Here is an 18,095-nt window from a genome sequence, read left to right on the forward strand (position 1 = left end):
CCTATCTACCTACCATCTATGATAGATGATCTATCAATCATCTATGTATCTCTATCCATCCATCCATTCTTCCCTTCCTCTCTACCGATCTACCTACTTACCTCCCTCCCTGTGCTATCTCTCTCTCTCTCTCTCTCTCTCTCTCTCTCTCTCTCTCTCTCTCTCTCTCTCTCTATCCATCCATCCATCCATCCATCCATCCATCCATCCATCCATCCATCCATCCATCTACCCACCCACCCACCTACCTACCTATCTCCCTCCATCCATCAGTACCTATCTACCTACCATCTACCTATCTATCATCTCTCTCTCTTTCTCCCATCCCTCTCCTGGAAGTCGATATTCCGTACTTATCCTTCCCCTCCCCGCAGCCCGATCCACGTGGAAACCTGTCCTACCTGGCCGGGTTGTTGTGAGTGTGGGGGGGGGAAGCTTCAGGTGCAGATCGCGGATCGGACAGCAATACCCGTCATTATTATCTTCCTTATGGCTTAGGATCGATCGCTCCAGGAAAGCCGAAAGAGTAGGGGTCTCTCGCCCCCCCCCCGCGTCCCTCGCCCCCCCCCAAGTCCAAGCTCTGCCCTTCCTCCCAGGGGGGGCGGGACCAATGAGCGCCCGAGGGCGGGGGCATCAGGGTGCCCTGGCCAGCCTTGGCCGGAGCCCGGGACTGGCCGGCCGGGTAGCGGGACTCCCCGCTCGCTGCTTTCCAAGCGCTTCTTGGCCTCGCGGGCAGCAGTCGCAGCCCCCCCCCCAGCCTTGGGACTTAAAACTCGGACGCCCGCGACCGCAGGCGACCCCAGCCTCAAAAGATGCCAGCCGGCTTCCAGCAGATCCGAAAGGAAGAGGAAGAGGAGGAGGAGGAGGAGGCGATGAAGGTGATTTGGGGGTGGGGAGGTGGGACGGGGGGGGGGTGATAGGAAGACCACCAGGTCGGGGGCGTCATCTACCTTTCCAAAAAGCCCCCCTCCCCTATTTTCTCCGGGCGAAGGGAGCGCTCGGAGCGATGCCGGCGCCCGCGGGCGCTCTCTTGCAAATGGCTCCGGTAATAGGGGCTTACTTCGTTTCTCCCCCCCCCCCCGTGCCTTCTGCGGGGGCGGGGAGGGGGGCTGCAGCTGGTTCTCGGTGCCCCTGAGCACGTGCAAAGGGCTTTGCCGGACTCCTCCCCCCCACCCCCCACCCCACATCTCAAATGTTTCCCATGTCAGCTGTCAAATTCGCATGTCAGCATGACTTTGGCATGTGAGAAAAATCAAATTAAAAATTGGCCGGGACATGTCTTCCCCCCCCCCCCCCCCCGCTAGAAATCGGGCCCTGGCATGTTTTAGAGTCCTCCCAGTTCCTCCTTTTCCTCCTCTGAGGTTGATGGGCTGTCAGGGAGTTGATTTCACCCAGATACAGATTAACAAGAGGTGGAAGGGACCCTGTAGGTCATCTAGCCCAACCCCGACGGCCTACACCATTTTCGACAGAGGGCAGCCCCCGTCTCTTCTTGAAAGATGGACAGCTGAGCAGGTTGTGAGGAGGGAGCCTGGGGGGGTCAAGGGAAGGGAGGCGTTGAATCTGGTTTTGCTCCGGATCGATAAATCCGAAACGGCATGATTCTAGACCTCATGGAGTTCAGGCATGTGTTAAAGAGGGCGTTTTTATCCGTTTATGGGGCCGTTGCGTGGTCATTCTTGTTGGGGGTGCCCCACCAAGGAGCATTTTCCCTACAGAAAGACCACATAGGCCAGTCCTCGACTTATGACGGTTCGCTTAGTGACCATTGAAGGTTCGAACGGCGCGGGGGAAAAGTGACCCTGGACTGTTTTTTCACACTTAACAACTGTCGCAGCAGCCCTGCGGCCACGTGATCCAAATCCAGACGCCCCTTCGCGACGGATTCACATTATGACGGTCGCAGTGCCCCTGGGCGACCTTCGGGCAAGCAAGTGGGAAGCTGGGTTCGCTTAACAACCGGCTCATAATGGCTGTGATTCACTTAGCAACGGTGGCAAGGAAGGTCGTAAAGTGGGACAAAAATGTTTCGCTTAGCAACATAAATGGGGTGGGGGCGTCCATTGAGGTCATAAGTGGAGGACTACCTCTCACCGTGATTTTCAGCTTCGCCCCATAAGTGGGGGAGGGGCAAGGGCAGTCCTTATGAAATGACTACCTTACCAATGTGGCTCAACCTTGGACTTCAACTCCCAGAATTCCCCTACCAAAGTGGTGAAATCAGGCAGGATTCATTGAACGACTGCCACACTTAGTGACAATAATGGGACCTGTAGTCCAAGAGCAGTAGAAGGAGACTTGGATAGCCACTAATCAGAAAGAGCGTAGGGGTCTTGCGAGAGCAGGGGGTCAGACTACATGACCTCCAGGGTCCCTTCCCACTCTTGTTATTGTTAAAAAGCTGTAGTCTTTGACTTACGGCCGCAGTGGAGCCCCAAATGTCTGTTTCTAAGTGAGTTTTGCCCTATTTTTATGACTTTTCTTGCCACCGTTGTTAAGTGAATCGGGGCAATAGTGAAGTCAATCACACTGTTGTTAAGTGAATCGGTGCAATTGTGAAGTCAATCACACTGTTGTTAAGTGAATCGGTGCAATTGTGAAGTCAGTCACACCGTTGTTAAGTGAATCCAGTTTCCCCGTGGACTTTACTGCTCAGAAGGTCATCATAGGGGATCACGAGATTCTCCCCGGGGACGCTGACACCGTCGTAAATATGAGTCATTTGCCAAGTGGCCGAATTTTCACCATAGGGATTCGGCGACAGGTCGTAAGTGTGAAAAATGCTCATTTTTCTCAGAGACGTTGCAAATTTGAATGGTCACGAAACGTAAGTTGAGGACTATCGGGAGCTGCAAATGATCTGCGGTTAGGTGTGGAAGCCAATTAAAGATTAATAACAGTTTGAGTTATTCATTAATTTAATTAATTGGATTAATTCAAAGGTTATTAATGTTTCCTGGTTGACATCCATAATTTCTTAGCTTTTACGGATCTGCTTCTAAAGCTGGGATTTTTAAGCCGTTTCCTTCCTTTCCTTTGAAATGTTGGGATTTTTGCTTGTTTAGAAATTGATAGAGAGAGAGAGAGAGGGAGAAAGAGAGAGAGAGAGAGGGAGGGATAGATAGATAGACAGAGAGAGAGAGGGAGGGAGGGATAGATAGAGAGAGGGGGGGAAGGATGGATAGATAGAGAGAGAGAGGGAGGGAGGGAGGGATGGATAGATAGACAGAGAGAGGGGGAGAGAGAGGGATAAATAGATAGACAGAGAGAGGGGGGAGAGAGAGATGAATAGATGGATGGATGGTTGAATGGATAGAGAGATAGACAAACAGACAGACAGACAGACATGGATGGATGGATAGATAGATAGATAGATAGATAGATAGATAGATAGATAGATAGATAGACAGACAGACAGACAGACAGACAGACAGAAAGATGATAGATGATAGATAGATAGATGATAGATAGATAGAATGATTGATAGACAGAAAGATAGTTATAGTTAGATAGATAGATAGATAGATAGATAGATAGATAGATAGATAGATAGAGATAGAATGATAGAATGATAGATAGACAGAGAGAAAGATAGTTATAGATAGATAGATGATAGATAGATAGATAGATAGATAGAAGATAGATAGATAGATGATAGATAGATAGATAGATAGATGATAGATAGAACGATAGATAGATAGATAGATAGATAGATAGATAGATAGATAGATAGATAGATAGATAGATAGATAGATAGATAGATTGATTGATAGATAGATAGATAGAATGATAGATAGACAGACAGATAGATAGATAGATAGATGATAGAAGATAGATAGATAGATAGATAGATAGATAGATAGATAGATAGATGATAGAACGATAGATAGATAGATGATAGATAGATAGATAGATGATAGATAGAACGATAGATAGAACGATAGAACGATAGATAGATAGATAGATAGATAGATAGATAGATAGATAGATAGATAGATAGATAGATAGATAGACAGACAGACAGACAGACAGACAGATGTAGGTAGGTGGATGGATGGATAGATAGATGGCAGAGAGAAAGATAGATAGATGGATGGATGGATGGATAAATATAGGTAGATAGATAGATAAATGAATGGATGGATAGACAGAGAGAAAGAGATAGATAGATAGATAGATAGATAGATAGATAGATAGATAGATAGATAGATAGATAGATAGAAGGTAGATAGATAGATATAGATAGATACTGGATAGATAGATAGATAGATAGATAGATAGATAGATAGATAGATAGATAGATAGATAGATAGATAGATAGATAGATAGAAGGTAGATAGATAGATATAGATAGATACTGGATAGATAGATAGATAGATAGATAGATAGATAGATAGATAGATAGATAGATAGATAGATAGATAGATAGATAGATAGATAGAAGGTAGATAGATAGATATAGATAGATACTGGATAGATAGATAGATAGATAGATAGATAGATAGATAGATAGATAGATAGATAGATAGATAGATAGATAGATAGATAGAAGGTAGATAGATAGATATAGATAGATACTGGATAGATAGATAGATAGATAGATAGATAGATAGATAGATAGATAGATAGATAGATAGATAGATAGATGATAGATAGATAGATAGATAGATAGATAGATAGATAGATAGATAGATAGATAGATAGAGATAGATAGATAGATAGATGATAGATATAAAATAAGTGATAGGTTTGATTGGAGGGGGTGTAAATTGTGTCCCCAATGAAAGCAACATTGCTGGCCAGCTTTTTCATAGATTGTGGGTGTGTTCTTTGTGCATCACACGGGAAGAAATCCATTGTGTTGACTTTGTGTTATGAGGCTGCACAAAAATCTCTGCCCCCCCCCCCACGCTCTCCCCAACTTACACGTGTGAGTGTTTGTGTGTGTAAAAGTGTGTTGTGTGTTTCCCTGGGGCAGGGTCCCCGTGTGACTTCCCTCCCGTGTGCCAGCTCTGCTTCGAACTCCCGTCCCCTTGAGGCTGGAGTGAAGTCGGTTTCTAAAAATGGCTCTTGGGGGTTTCAAGTCTCCCCTGCTCTGCCCTTCATGTTTTCCTTCCTTTCTTCCTTCCTCCTTCCTTTCTTCCTTCCTCCTTCCTTTTTTCCTTCTTTCCTTCCTTCCTTCTTTCATTCCTTCCTCCTTTCCTTCCTTCCTGCCTTCCTTCTTTCCTTCCTTCCTTCCTTCCTTCCTTCCTTCCTTCCTTCCTTCCTTCCTTCCTTCCTTCCTTCCTTCCTTCCTTCTTTCCTTTATTCCTAACTCACTCACTGCCCCTCCCTCTCTCTCCCTCCCTCCCACTCCATTTTCTTCCTTCCTTCCCTCCCTCCATTCCTTCCTTTCTTTCTTCTCACAAACTTTTTCTCTCTTTTTTAACCTTCCTTTCCCTTCGTTTTTTCCTCCCTGCCTCGCTCCCTTCCTTCCTTCACTTCCCTTCCTCCTTCCCTCCCTCCTTTCTTCTTATACTTTTTCTTTCTTTTTTCAATCTTCCTTTTACTTCCTTTCTCCGTCCCTCCTTTCCTCCCCTCTCCTCCCCTCCTCTCTCCCTTCATTCCTTCCTTCTCTCCATTCACCTTCCTTCCCTCCCTCCCTCCTTTCTTCTCTCAATTTTTTTTCTGTTTTTAACCTTCCTTTTACTTCATTTCTCCCCCTCTCCCTTCCCTCCCACCCTCCCTTTCTTCCTCCACTCTTCATCCTTCCCTCTCTCCCTCCAATCTCCTTCCCTCCCTCCCTTCTCTGTTCTTCCTTCCCCCCTCCTTTCTTCTGTCACTTTTCTTTCTTCTTTCAGCTTTCCATTTCCTTCCTTCCTCCCTCTCTCTCCTCCTTCCTCCTTCCCTTCTCCTTCCTTCCTTTCTTCTCTCATACATTTTCTTTCTTTTTTTAACCTCCTTTTTCCTTCATTTTTCTTCTCCTTCCTTCCCCTCTCTCCCTCCTTTCTTCTCTCCTTTTTTCTTTCTTTTTTCAACCTTCCTTTTCCTTCCTTCCTCCCTCTCTCTCTTCCTTCTCCTTCCTTCCTTTCTTCTCTCATACATTTCTTTCTTTTTAACCTCCCTTTTCCTTTTTTTCCTCCTCCCCTCCCTCCCTCTCTCCCTCCCTCCTTTCTTCTGTCACTTTTTCTTTCTACTTTCAGCTACCCCTTTCCTTCCTTTCTCCCTCTCTCCCTTCCTCCTTCCCTTCTCCTTCCTTTCTTTCTTCTCTCATACATTTCTTTCTTTTTTTAACCTCCTTTTTCCTTCATTTTTCTTCTCCTTCCTTCCCCTCCCTCCCTCCTTTCTTCTCTCCTTCTTTCTTTCTTTTTCAACCTTCCTTTTCCTTCCTCCCTCCCTCTCTCTCCTCCTTCCTCCTTCCCTTCTCCTTCCTTCCTTTCTTTCTTCTCTCATACATTTTCTTCTTTTTTTAACCTCCCTTTTCCTTCATTTTTCTTCTCCTTCCTTCCCCTCCCTCCCTCCTTTCTTCTCTCCTTCTTTCTTTCTTTTTTCAACCTTCCTTTTCCTTCCTCCCTCCCTCTCTCTTCCTCCTTCCTCCTTCCCTTCTCCTTCCTTCCTTCCTTTCTTCTCTCATACATTTTCTTTCTTTTTTTAACCTCCCTTTTCCTTCATTTTTCTTCTTCCTTCCTTCCCCTCCCTCCCTCCTTTCTTCTCTCCTTTCTTCTTTCTTTTTTTCAACCTTCCTTTTCCTTCCTTCCTCCCTCTCTCTCCTCCTTCCTCCTTCCCTTCTCCTTCCTTCCTTCCTTTCTTCTCTCATACATTTTCTTTCTTTTTTTAAACCTCCCTTTTTCCTTCATTTTTCTTCTCCTTCCTTCCCCTCCCTCCCTCCTTTCTTCTCTCCTTCTTTCTTTCTTTTTTCAACCTTCCTTTTCCTTCCTCCCTCCTTCCCTTCTCCTTCCTTCCTTTCTTCTCTCATACATTTTCTTTCCTTTTTAACTTTTCCTTCATTTTTTTCTCCTTCCTTCCCCTCCCTCCCTCCTTTCTTCTCTCCTTTTTTCTTTCTTTTTTCAACCTTCCTTTTCCTTCCTCCCTCCTTCCCTTCTCCTTCCTTCCTTTCTTCTCTCATACATTTTCTTTCTTTTTTTAACCTCCTTTTTCCTTCATTTTTCTTCTCCTTCCTTCCCCTCCCTCCCTCCTTTCTTCTCTCCTTCTTTCTTTCTTTTTTCAACCTTCCTTTTCCTTCCTTCCTCCCTCTCTCTCCTCCTTCCTCCTTCCCTTCTCCTTCCTTCCTTCCTTTCTTCTCTCATACATTTTCTTTCTTTTTTTAACCTCCCTTTTCCTTCATTTTTCTTCTCCTTCCTTCCCCTCCCTCCCTCCTTTCTTCTCTCCTTCTTTCTTTCTTTTTTCAACCTTCCTTTTCCTTCCTCCCTCCTTCCCTTCTCCTTCCTTCCTTTCTTCTCTCATACATTTTCTTTCCTTTTTAACTTTTCCTTCATTTTTTTCTCCTTCCTTCCCCTCTCTCCCTCCTTTCTTCTCCCCTTTCTTCTTTCTTTTTTCAACCTTCCTTTTCCTTCCTCCCTCCTTCCCTGCTCCTTCCTTCCTTTCTTCTCTCATACATTTTCTTTCTTTTTTTAACCTCCCTTTTCCTTCATTTTTCTTCTCCTTCCTTCCCCTCTTTCCCTCCTTTCTTCTCTCCTTTTTTCTTTCTTTTTTTCAACCTCCCTCTTCCTTCCTTCCTCCCTCCCTGCCTGAGACCTGAAAGTTTCAGGTTTCTTCTGGATGGGGCTGCTGTGTTTATCCAAGCACGACAAACGGCGCACACACACAAACACACACACACAAACACACACACAAACAGACACACACACAAACAGACACAGGGAGTCCTCCCACGGCCTTGAATGACCTTCAAAGAGGCTCAAGGGTGCCTTGCAGGCCGTGTGCGAAGCGAAGCCGTGTGTTGGTGCGTCTGCTGCCCGGCTGTGTTTGTGTCTTTGTGTGTCTGTGTGCGTGTGTGTTGTGGTTGCTATCCAGCAGAAACAAACATTCTTTGGGGTGGAAGAAACTAGTTTTCCCGTCTCTGCCGTCTCTCTCTCTCTCTGCCCCAGCACGCTCTGGGGAGGGACGTCCAAAGGCCAGCTCACACATTGCCTAAAATAGGCAAAGATGCACAATGACTCACAAACAGACAATGTCCCTCTGAGCATGCGCAGAGAGCCTCCTTCTCCCCCCACCCCCACCCACCGCCCTGGCCTTCACCAGATGGATAATAAAGGTGCTAGAATACAGCCACTTTACGACCCGGTGGACTTCAACTCCCAGAATGCCTGAGCCAGCTGCGACTGCAGCTGGCTCAGGAATTCTGGGAGTTGAAGTCCACCGGTCGTAAAGTGGGGACGAGCCCTGCAGGCGGTCCTCGCTTAGTGACCGTGGAGAGCAAAGTTGTAAAAATTTGGGCGAAACGCCCTTAACGAATTTCGCACTTAGCTACCTAAATTTTGAACACTTGGTTGTAAACTGAGGACAACATATAATCCTTTCTTTCTTTCTTTCTTTCTTTCTTTCTTTCTTTCTTTCTTTTCTTCCTGCCCTCCTTCTTCCCTCCCTTCCTTCCACCCTCCTTCTTTCTTTCCATCTTTCTTTCCTTCCTCCCTCCTTCCTTCTTTCTTTCCTTCCTTTCTTTTTCTTTCCTTCTTTCCTTTCTTTCCTTCTTCCCTTCCCTCTTTCCTTCCTTTCTTCCTCTTCCTTACTCCCTCCTTCCATTCTTTCTTTCTATCCTTCCTTCCATTCCTCTTTCCTTCTTTCTTTCCTTTCTTCCTCCTTTCCTTCTTCCTTCCTTCCATTTTCCTTTTTTCTTTCTTTCCTTCTTTCTCTTCCCTCTTTCTTTCCTTTCTTCCTCTTCCTTACTCCCTCCCTACATTCTTTCTTTCCTTTCCTTCTTTCCTTCCTTCCTTCCTTTCTTCATCCCGTCCTTTCCTTCATTTCCTTTCTTCCTTCTTCCTTTCTTTCTTCCTGTTCTCCTTCTTCCCTTTCTTTCCTTCTTTCTTTCCTTTCTTTCCTTCTTCCCTTCCCTCTTTCCTTCCTTTCTTTCTCTTCCTTACTCCCTCCCTCCCTCCATTCTTTCTTTCTATCCTTCCTTCCATTCCTCTTTCCTTCTTTCTTTCCTTCCTTCTTCCCTTCCCTCTTTCTTTCCTTCCTCTTCCTTACTCCCTCCCTCCATTCTTTCTTTCTATCCTTCCTTCCTTCCATTCCTCTTTCCTTCTTTCTTTCCTTCCTTCTTCCCTTCCCTCTTTCTTTCCTTTCTTCCTCTTCCTTATTCCCTCCCTACATTCTTTCTTTCTATCCTTCCTTCCTTCCATTCCTCTTTCCTTCTTTCTTTCCTTCCTTCTTCCCTTCCCTCTTTTTTTCCTTTCTTCCTCTTCACTCCCTCCCTCCCTACATTCATTCATTCATTCATTCTTTCTTTCTTTCCTTTCCTTCCTTCCTTCCATCCTTCTTTCCTTTTTTCCCTCCTTCCTTCTTTCTCTCCTTTCTTCCTTCCTTCCTCCCATTCTTTCCTTCCTTCCTCCCTTTCTTATATATATATATATTTCTTTTCCTGATCCTGCCCAACGGTTCCCTTTTTCGTAACCACCCTGCTGGCCGCTCCCTTTTTCCACTTTAAAAGTTTTTTTTCCTTTTTCCGCTGAATTGCTCGTTGGTTTTACGACGCACGCATGACACACGCATGGATGCCTTGATGGGCACGTATGCCCGGAATAGGTGCCCCCCCCAACCCCGCGTGCAGCACACGGCCTCTGGCGGAAGGAGATGCCTGGAGACGCAGGCTGGGCTCCCTCCCCCGGGAACACAGGCAGCCCTCATCCCTGGGGGCGGGAAAGCATTTTTCACACTTACGACCGCGCTGGCGTAACTGTGAAAAATTCATATGCCGGGCAACCGACTCATATTTACGACGGTCGCGCCAGGTGTGGTGTGTGTCCCCTGATCCCCTTTTGTGACGCAAAGTCAGCGGGGACACCGGGCTCACTTAACAACCGTGCTCCCATTTGAACAGCTGCAGTGATTCGCTTAACGACCTTGGCCAGCCGCCTCGTTAAAAACGGGGACAAAACTCAGGGAACAGATGTCTCCCGTGGTCGTAAGTCGAGGACTACCTGCATCTTTAAACCCCCCCTCCCCCAAACAGGGAGGAAAAGGGGGTTTAACTGGGGGGGGGCGCTCAAGAACCCCCCCCTTCTTCTATTCCTGCATGTTTACAATGGGAAGTTAATTAATTAGGATCCTTTCTCACACTTACGACCATCGGAGCATCCTGGCGCAAGCTGAATTCAGGCACCCGGCCACCGACCTCAAAATTACGACGGTCGTAGCATCCCAGGGATCACTTTTGCGACCTTCGGGCGGTCCGTGAGGAAGCCCGATTCACTTAACAACCGCGGGACTCGCTTAACAGCGGCAATGACAACGATTAACCACAGAAGCCACAAAAGTTTGTGCGATGGAGCAAAACTCGCTTAGCAAGTGGCTCACTTAGCGGCAAAAATTTTGGGCTCAACTGCGGTCGTATGTTGAGGACTGGGTTGTCGCTAAGAAAGCCGCCTGCAAAGGGGGTTGAGAATGGTCCTTTTGTTGGGGGGGGGTAGAAACAGACCCCCCCCCCAGCAATGAGAAAGAAAAAAGGTTTTCCTGCCAACTTTTCAGCACCAGTCCCCTGTACGGATCGTCCAAGCTGCCAGTCCTCAAGGAGGTGGCCGATGGGCTGGACCGTCCTCAAATTGGCCACGTTGCTAGTCCTCAATTTGCACAGGCTCAGATGCCGACGGGCCTGCTTTCCCCAGGCTCCCAGGGGGGCCTCGGATCAGCCCCGTCTCCTTCCCTACGGCGGTCATTAAGGGGGGCTCACTCCCCCCCCTCCTACAATCCCCTCCCTCCTCCCCTCCAGATTAAATTCTTCCCGCTAACATTTCCCAGGCACTTCCTGATTTTTCCATTTATCCCCAAATATGGACTTCTCGGTGCTGGAAATCCCCCCCCCCCGAAGAAGAGGCGACACGCGGGGAGGGCTCCATTTGGGGAAGGGCGAAGGAGACTCCCACCCCCCCCTCAACACCCCCTTCCCCAAATCCTCACCCCTTCCAAGTTCCCACGCCTGGGTTGGGGGGCGGCGAGGACAATCCTTCCGAAAGAGAAAAATAGGGGAAAAATCAAAATTGTAGAGGTGTATTTTGGATGCCCCTTTTTTCTATTATATTTCTTTAAGTTTCCTTAAGGGGGGGGGCACTCAAACACCCCCACCCCCGCCCCATTTTTGGGGAGGGGGTGTCTCTGTCCATCTTTAAAACTCTTTAAACTGTCCCCAGGAATGTAGAGGCAGGCAGAAATGCCACAGGGAAAGAAAGAAAGAAAGAAAGAAAGAAAGAAAGAAAGAAAGAAAGAAAGAAAGAAAGAAAGAAAGAAAGAAAGAAAGAAAGAAAGAAAGAAAGAAAGGGAATTTCCTGCTTCAAACTTAGCAATAGAGAAGACCCAGGCCCATATAGGCACCATCACACTCACACCCACACAGAGACTGAATGCAAATGGGGGGGATTTTCTGCTTCAGGCAGGAAGCCCCACAGATGCCTGAGGCTCTTGACAGCACAAAAATACACAGATACACACAAACACACACACACACACAGACACACCAACAACCTAAACTTCATTTATGCAAAGAGGTAAAATGTTTCTATTTCCAGGCAAACAAAAATCTCCAAACCAGCCAGAGAGACTGACAGGCCCCAAAATACACAAATACACACAAACACACACACACACACACACACACACACACACACACACACACACACACACAAACACAACCTAAACTTCATTTATGCAAAGAGGTAAAATGTTTCTATTTCCAGGCAAACAAAAATCCCAAACCAGCCAGAGAGACTGACAGGCCCCAAAATACACAAATACACACAAACTCACAAATTCACAAACACACACACACACACACACACACACACACACAACCTAAACTTCATTTATGCAAAGAGGTAAAATGTTTCTATTTCCAGGCAAACAAAAATCTCAAACCAGCCAGAGAGACTGACAGGCCCCAAAATACACAAATACACACAAACTCACAAACACACACACACACACACACACACACACACACACACAACCTAAACTTCATTTATGCAAAGAGGTAAAATGTTTCTGTTTTCAGGCAGAAAACACCAAACCATCCAGAGAGACTTACAGGCCCAAAAGTACACAAATACCCACAAACTCACAAACACACACACAACAACAACAACAACCTAAACTTCATTTATGCAAAGAGGTAAAATGTTTCTGTTTTCAGGTGGAAAACCCCAAATCAGCCAGAGAGACGGACATACCCCAAAAGTACACAAATACACACAAACCCACAAACACACACACACACACAAACTACATTTATGCCAAGAGAGAAATGTTTCTGTTTTCAGCCAGAACCCCCCCCCCCAAAGGAGGCAGAGACCAGCTGTTTTGTGAGTTTGTGTGTGTGTGTTTGTGTGTATTTCTGTGCCCTCAAGAGCTTCTGACCTATGTGGGGGGCTTCCTGCCTGAAGCAGAAAATCCCCCCCCCCAGTTTGCACAAAACTACACAAACATTGACGCAAGTCGATGTATTTTTCTGTTTCAGAAAACCTAAAAAAAATAAAATAAATAAATACACAAACGCACAATGTGTCATCAGTGGAACAACTCCAGAAGTTGTGGAGGCTCCAACACTGGAAGTTTTTTAAGAAGACAACGGTTTCTCTGAAGTGGTTGTAGGGTTGGAGCAGGGGGTTGGTCTAGACAGCCTCGAAGGTCCCTTCCAAGTCTGATATTCTACCCATAGACACACAAGCTACATTTCGGCCAATAGTTGAGACTGGCTGCAGAATACCCCCCCCTCTCTCTCTTTACCTCCCACCCCTCTCACATACACCCCCCTCTCTCTCTTTGCCTCCCCCCTCTCACATACACACTAAGCCGAATTCCCCCCTGCGCAACACAACACATAAATATTTGTGCCAAATATTTATTTCCGTTGGCTTCACAGTAAATAAATGAATGGAAATTCCAGATAAGCAGCCTCTGCCTGTAGCCCCCCCACGAGACCCCCCCCCCCGTCTCTTCCAACATCAGGGGGGCAAGGGGGCAATAAGAGGAGGGGGATTCCTACTGGAGAGGACCCACAATACGCAGACACAATTGTGTCTCTCTTGCTGGTGGCTTCCTTCCTTCCCCCCCCCTCCCCACTCCTTATCCTGGCTTGGGGCTCCTCCCTGGTAAACTCTTCCCTAGAGAGAAAAGGGGGGGGGAGGGAGGGGAGGGAAGGGGCGGGCACGGGGTGTGTGTTCTTCGGAAATTACTTTTGTGTAATTCCCTGTGCCAGTTGCTAAGAAGTGAGGGGTATTATATATATTTTTTTTTTGCCGGCTGAGGATGGGGCTGGGGAGAAAGAGGAGGGTAAGTACTTCTGCTTCGAAGGACCCCTCCCCAAAATGTGGGCGCTGGGCTCTTCGGGGTGGGTGGGTGGGTTAAATGGGTGGGCTTTGTGCCAGGCTGAAGATATGGGTCTCTGTGTGTGTGTGTGTGTGTGGACGGAGGGGGATTTGGGTCTGGGGTCCCTAGCCTGGGGGATGCTAGGGACGGGAGGGGCTCCGGTGGGAGGTGAGGGTGACCTTGGGAGGGGAAGGAAGGAAGGGAGCGTGGGAAGAGTCGGGAGAAGAGAGAGAGAGTAACTCTCCCAACTTCGGAAGGACACACACGGAGGGGAGGAAAAGGGGTCCTTTGTGCGTTCAAACCCCCGGGGTCCTCGTCCGCTTTTGGCCTTGCCGGCAAATGGAGCGGATTCGGATTCCTCCCCCCCCCCCCCCGGTCAGATTCCCTGCCTGGCACACCTGGGCGGTTGGCACTCTCACCTGATTTCTCCAGGTGGAATCTAGACCCAGCCAGGCAGGCAGGAAGCTCTGAGCCAGGAGGAGGGGACACCTGCGGAAGAGTCCCTTTCTCACCTGCCGTCACCCCTGGATGGCAAAAGGGGCAGGAGAGGTTGGCATGAGAACAGCCCCCCCCCCCCCCGTCTCCCCTTCCCCTGGATCTGAGGAAGAGGAGATGGTCCAGAGACAGGGAACGTCTGTCTGTCTGTCCATCCGCCTACCTATTGCCTATCTGTCTGTCTGTCTCTCAATATTTACCTACCTATCATCTATTCGTCTATCTCTGTCTGTCTCTGTCTATCAATATTTATCTCTACCTGTCCTTATTCATCTATCAATATTTACCTACCGATCATCTATTCATATCTATCTCTGTCTGTCTGTCTATCAATATTTATCTCTAGCTACCTATCATCTATTATCTATTCATATCTATCTATCTATCTATCTATCTATCTATCTATCTATCTATCTATCTATCTATCTATCTATCTATCTATCCATCTCCATCCATCCATCCATCCATCTCTACCTATCTAATCTATCTATCTACTTACCTACCATCTATCATCTATTCATGTCTGTCTGTCTGCCTACATACCTACCCACCCACACATCCATCTGTCCATCTGTCTATCATCTATTCTTGTCTGTCTATCTAATTATCTATTCATCTATCCATCCATCTATTGTCTGTCTGTCTGTCTGTCTGTCTATCTATCTATCTATCTATCTATCTATCTATCTATCTATCTATCTATCTATCATCTCCATCCATCTATCCATCCATCCATCCATCTATCGTCTGTCTGTCTGTCTATCTATCTATCTATCTATCTATCTATCTATCTATCTATCTATCTATCTATCTATCCATCTTTCATCTATCTATCTATCTATCTATCTATCTATCTATCTATCTATCTATCTATTGTTTATCCATCCATCCATCCATCCATCCATCCATCCATCTATCGTCTGTCTGTCTGTCTGTCTGTCTGTCTATCTATCTATCTATCTATCTATCTATCTATCTATCTATCGTCTATCTATCATTCATCTATCATTCATCTTATCTATCATTCATCTATCATTCTCATTCTATCTATCCATCCATCCATCCATCCATCCATCCATCTATCCATCTATCGTCTGTCTGTCTGTCTGTCTATCTATCGTCTGTCTATCTATCTATCTATCATCTATCTATCTATCTATCTATCTATCTATCTATCTATCTATCTATCTATCATCTATATCATCTATCTATCTATCTATCATCTATATCATCTATCTATCTATCTATCTATCATCTATCTATCTATCTATCTATCTATCTATCTATCTATCTATCTATCTATCTATCTATCTATCTATCTATCGTCCATCCATCCATCCATCCATCCATCTATCTGACTGCAAATATATTTGGTGTATTTTTTCGTTGGATGGGAAGAGTTGGGTAGGAACAAAGGAAAGAGATCCATTCTTTGTTTTTGATCTCACTAAGAGTTTGATTGCATTACAGATTCTCCTTGAGTTACAATGGTTTGTTTAGTGACCGTTCGACGTTGCAACGGCACTGAAAAAAGTGACTCACGACCGTTGTTCACACTTACGACCGTTGCCGCCTCATGGCCACGGGATCAAAATGTAGACACTTGGCAACCGACTCCTATTTATGACGGCCGCAGTGTCCCCGGGAGTCACGTGACCCCCTTTGCACCCTTCCAACAAGCAAAGTCCGTGGGGGGGGGGGAGCCGGGTTCCCTTAATGACGGCGTGACTCACTTAACAACAGCATTTCTAGTGGCAAGCTGTTCCACCGGTCAATTGTCCTCCCTGTTGCTCCTCTCCTTGATCGGTTTCCAAACATCCGTCGGTGTTTTTAATCCAGCTGTTGAGCCGTTATTATTACGTGGTTCGTTGCAGTCAGCCAGATGTGCAGAGAGGGGAGGGCATTTGGGGGCCACCTAATAAGTCCCTCCCCAGGACTTGGCCGATGGGTAAAGGATATGCAGATGTTGTTTGATAGTGTGAAAGATTTTCCGGTAAGGATGGAAGCTGCGGCTAATCAAAGCTGCCTTTTTTTGAAATTGACCGACGAGGATTTTGTCAATGACGAAGGTATTCAATGGTGCTCCAGATGTTTCGGATGGTTATGGCCGGTCAAACAGGATTGGACCTTTTGATCCACCTCTGGAGTCCTTCCCAAGGACCCCGGAGAGGCTAATGTGAATATTTGATGGGGGTCAAAGGTCTCAAAGATGTCCGCCTTTTGAAATTGACAAGACGGGGATTTTGTCAATGCCGCTGACGTCCAATTACTACAGGTGGTCCTCGACGTACGACCACCCTGGAGCCCCAGACTTCCGTTGCTAAGCGAGACATTTGTTCAGCGAGGTTTGCCTCATTTTACGACCTTTCTCGGCCACTGTTGTTAAGCAGATTGCCCTCGTCGCGACGTTAGGTTAAGTCCTTTCTTCCCGCAATAAGCGAATCCCTGCCATTGTTAAGCGAGTCACATGGCCGTTAAGTGAATCGGGCTTCCCTCTGGATTTTACTTGTCAGAAGGTCGCAAACGGGGATTCCCCTGACCCCCCCGGGGACGGTTTGCGACCGTCATAAAAACGAGTCCGTGGCCAAGCAGTCTGGATTTGGATCAGGCGACGATGGGCACGCTACAAAGATTGCAAGGGTGAGTAGCGGCCAGCGCCGTTGTAACTCTGAACGGTCATTAAGTGAACGGTCGTAAGTCGAGGACCGTCGGTGTATTGTGATGGACCTTTCCCTTCAGGATTTAAGCGGCAGGGGGCAGGGTGTTGATCGATTTACAGATACAGAAGGGACCTTAGAGGTCATCTAGTCCAACCCCCTGCCCTACACTGGATTTTTTAAATAGCCAATACACACACACACACACACACACACACACACACACACACACACACACTGAACGAGAGAGTTCTATTTCTGACAGTGCAGGATTCCCTCCTCCCCCCCCTTCACTGACTTCCTTGCACAACAACCTTGTGTGCCGTTGTGCGTTGCCTTCCGTCTTCTTCTCTCTCTTCCTGGTCGGGGACCCGGAGGGACGCGATATCGCGGTCCCGATCTAAATGCTTAAATCAAATATTGACTTTTGCACGCCATCCTGAGCCGTGTTGGGCTTGGCCCGATCGCCGCCGGATAGCAACCGTTCCGGAAATTAATCATAATTCCCCACCTTTCATTGTTCGGCATCGCGGCTGCCCTGTAAATCTATTTGCGTGTGTGTGTGTGATGTGTGTGTGTGGTGCGCGGGGGAATGTAGGGTGTAGTGAAGTGAGGGGGGGGGAGGAGAAATAGGATTGCAGCAGGAAATAGATAACATTTCGACCCCTTAGGCTGCGTCTGGCCTCCGTCCAGATGTTTTCATCCGCGAGGAATCCCAACACCTCTCAAAACGGGGAAGGAGTCGAAGGATTGGGGGTTTTAAACACGCAGGGCATCCATCCTTTCTGCCCCCGGAGACGCGTGCCCTGTCTTGCACCATGTTGCCGCAGGGGCTGTGCATTATGGGCTTGTGGCTGCATGTTTCCGAATCGGCCTGCCCAGCTGGTTGGCAAGAAGCTGGAGCAACCGGTAGGAACAGCTACGCACCTGAGCGGTTTTAAAAGGGTTGGACTTCAACTCCCAGGATGCCACCCGTGAGGCCTGGGGAATCGTGGGCGTTGGGAGTCCACCCATCTTCGAGGGTGTGAAACGGTGTTCAGTGATGGGTTTCAAAAAAGTTTGGAACCTCTTCTGTAGGTGTGGCCTGCTTTCCGGGTCCGCTGGTGGAACCTCTTCTAACCGGTTCGGTAGATTTGACGAACCGGTTCTACCGAATAGGTGCGAACCGGTTCTATCGAACCAGTGCGAACCGGTAGGAACCCACCTCTGTCATCGAGGATGCCAAAATGCCAGTAAGCCATCTGATTCAGGTGCTGTCGTAAGCAGCAAGGGTTCCCTTTGTGGGTTGAATGCCGGCTGGGGAATTCTGGGAAAATTCTGAGAGTTGTAGCCATTTTAAAATGGGTGGAATTCGACTCCCAGAATCCCTCAGCCGGCATGGCTGCCTGGGGTATTTTGGGAGTTGAAGTCCACCCATCTGCACCTTAATCA

The 18,095-nt window shown here is 47.1% G+C and overlaps 1 protein-coding gene across 2 annotated transcripts in view; it reads left to right on the plus strand.

The window, feature by feature from the left end:
- The first annotated feature begins 677 nt into the window (after positions 1–677).
- The window catches only part of SLC2A4 (solute carrier family 2 member 4), a 36,222-nt gene continuing 18,804 nt past the window's right edge, over positions 678–18,095 (plus strand). The window contains exon 1 of one of the 2 annotated variants that reach the window (XM_087714290.1): positions 678–878. In XM_087714290.1, the coding sequence (XP_087570416.1) occupies positions 813–878 (66 nt within the window). In that variant the 5' untranslated portion in view covers positions 678–812. Of the gene's footprint in view, positions 879–13,368; positions 13,477–18,095 lie in introns of those variants that run through there. The other variant, XM_087714291.1, reaches the window with a different exon arrangement.

The sequence above is a fragment of the Thamnophis sirtalis genome, unplaced genomic scaffold (genome assembly GCF_051295495.1).
Source record: "Thamnophis sirtalis isolate CommonGarterSnake01/CBP01778 unplaced genomic scaffold, rThaSir2_p1.2 scaffold_4, whole genome shotgun sequence".
Lineage (NCBI taxonomy): Eukaryota > Metazoa > Chordata > Lepidosauria > Squamata > Natricidae > Thamnophis > Thamnophis sirtalis.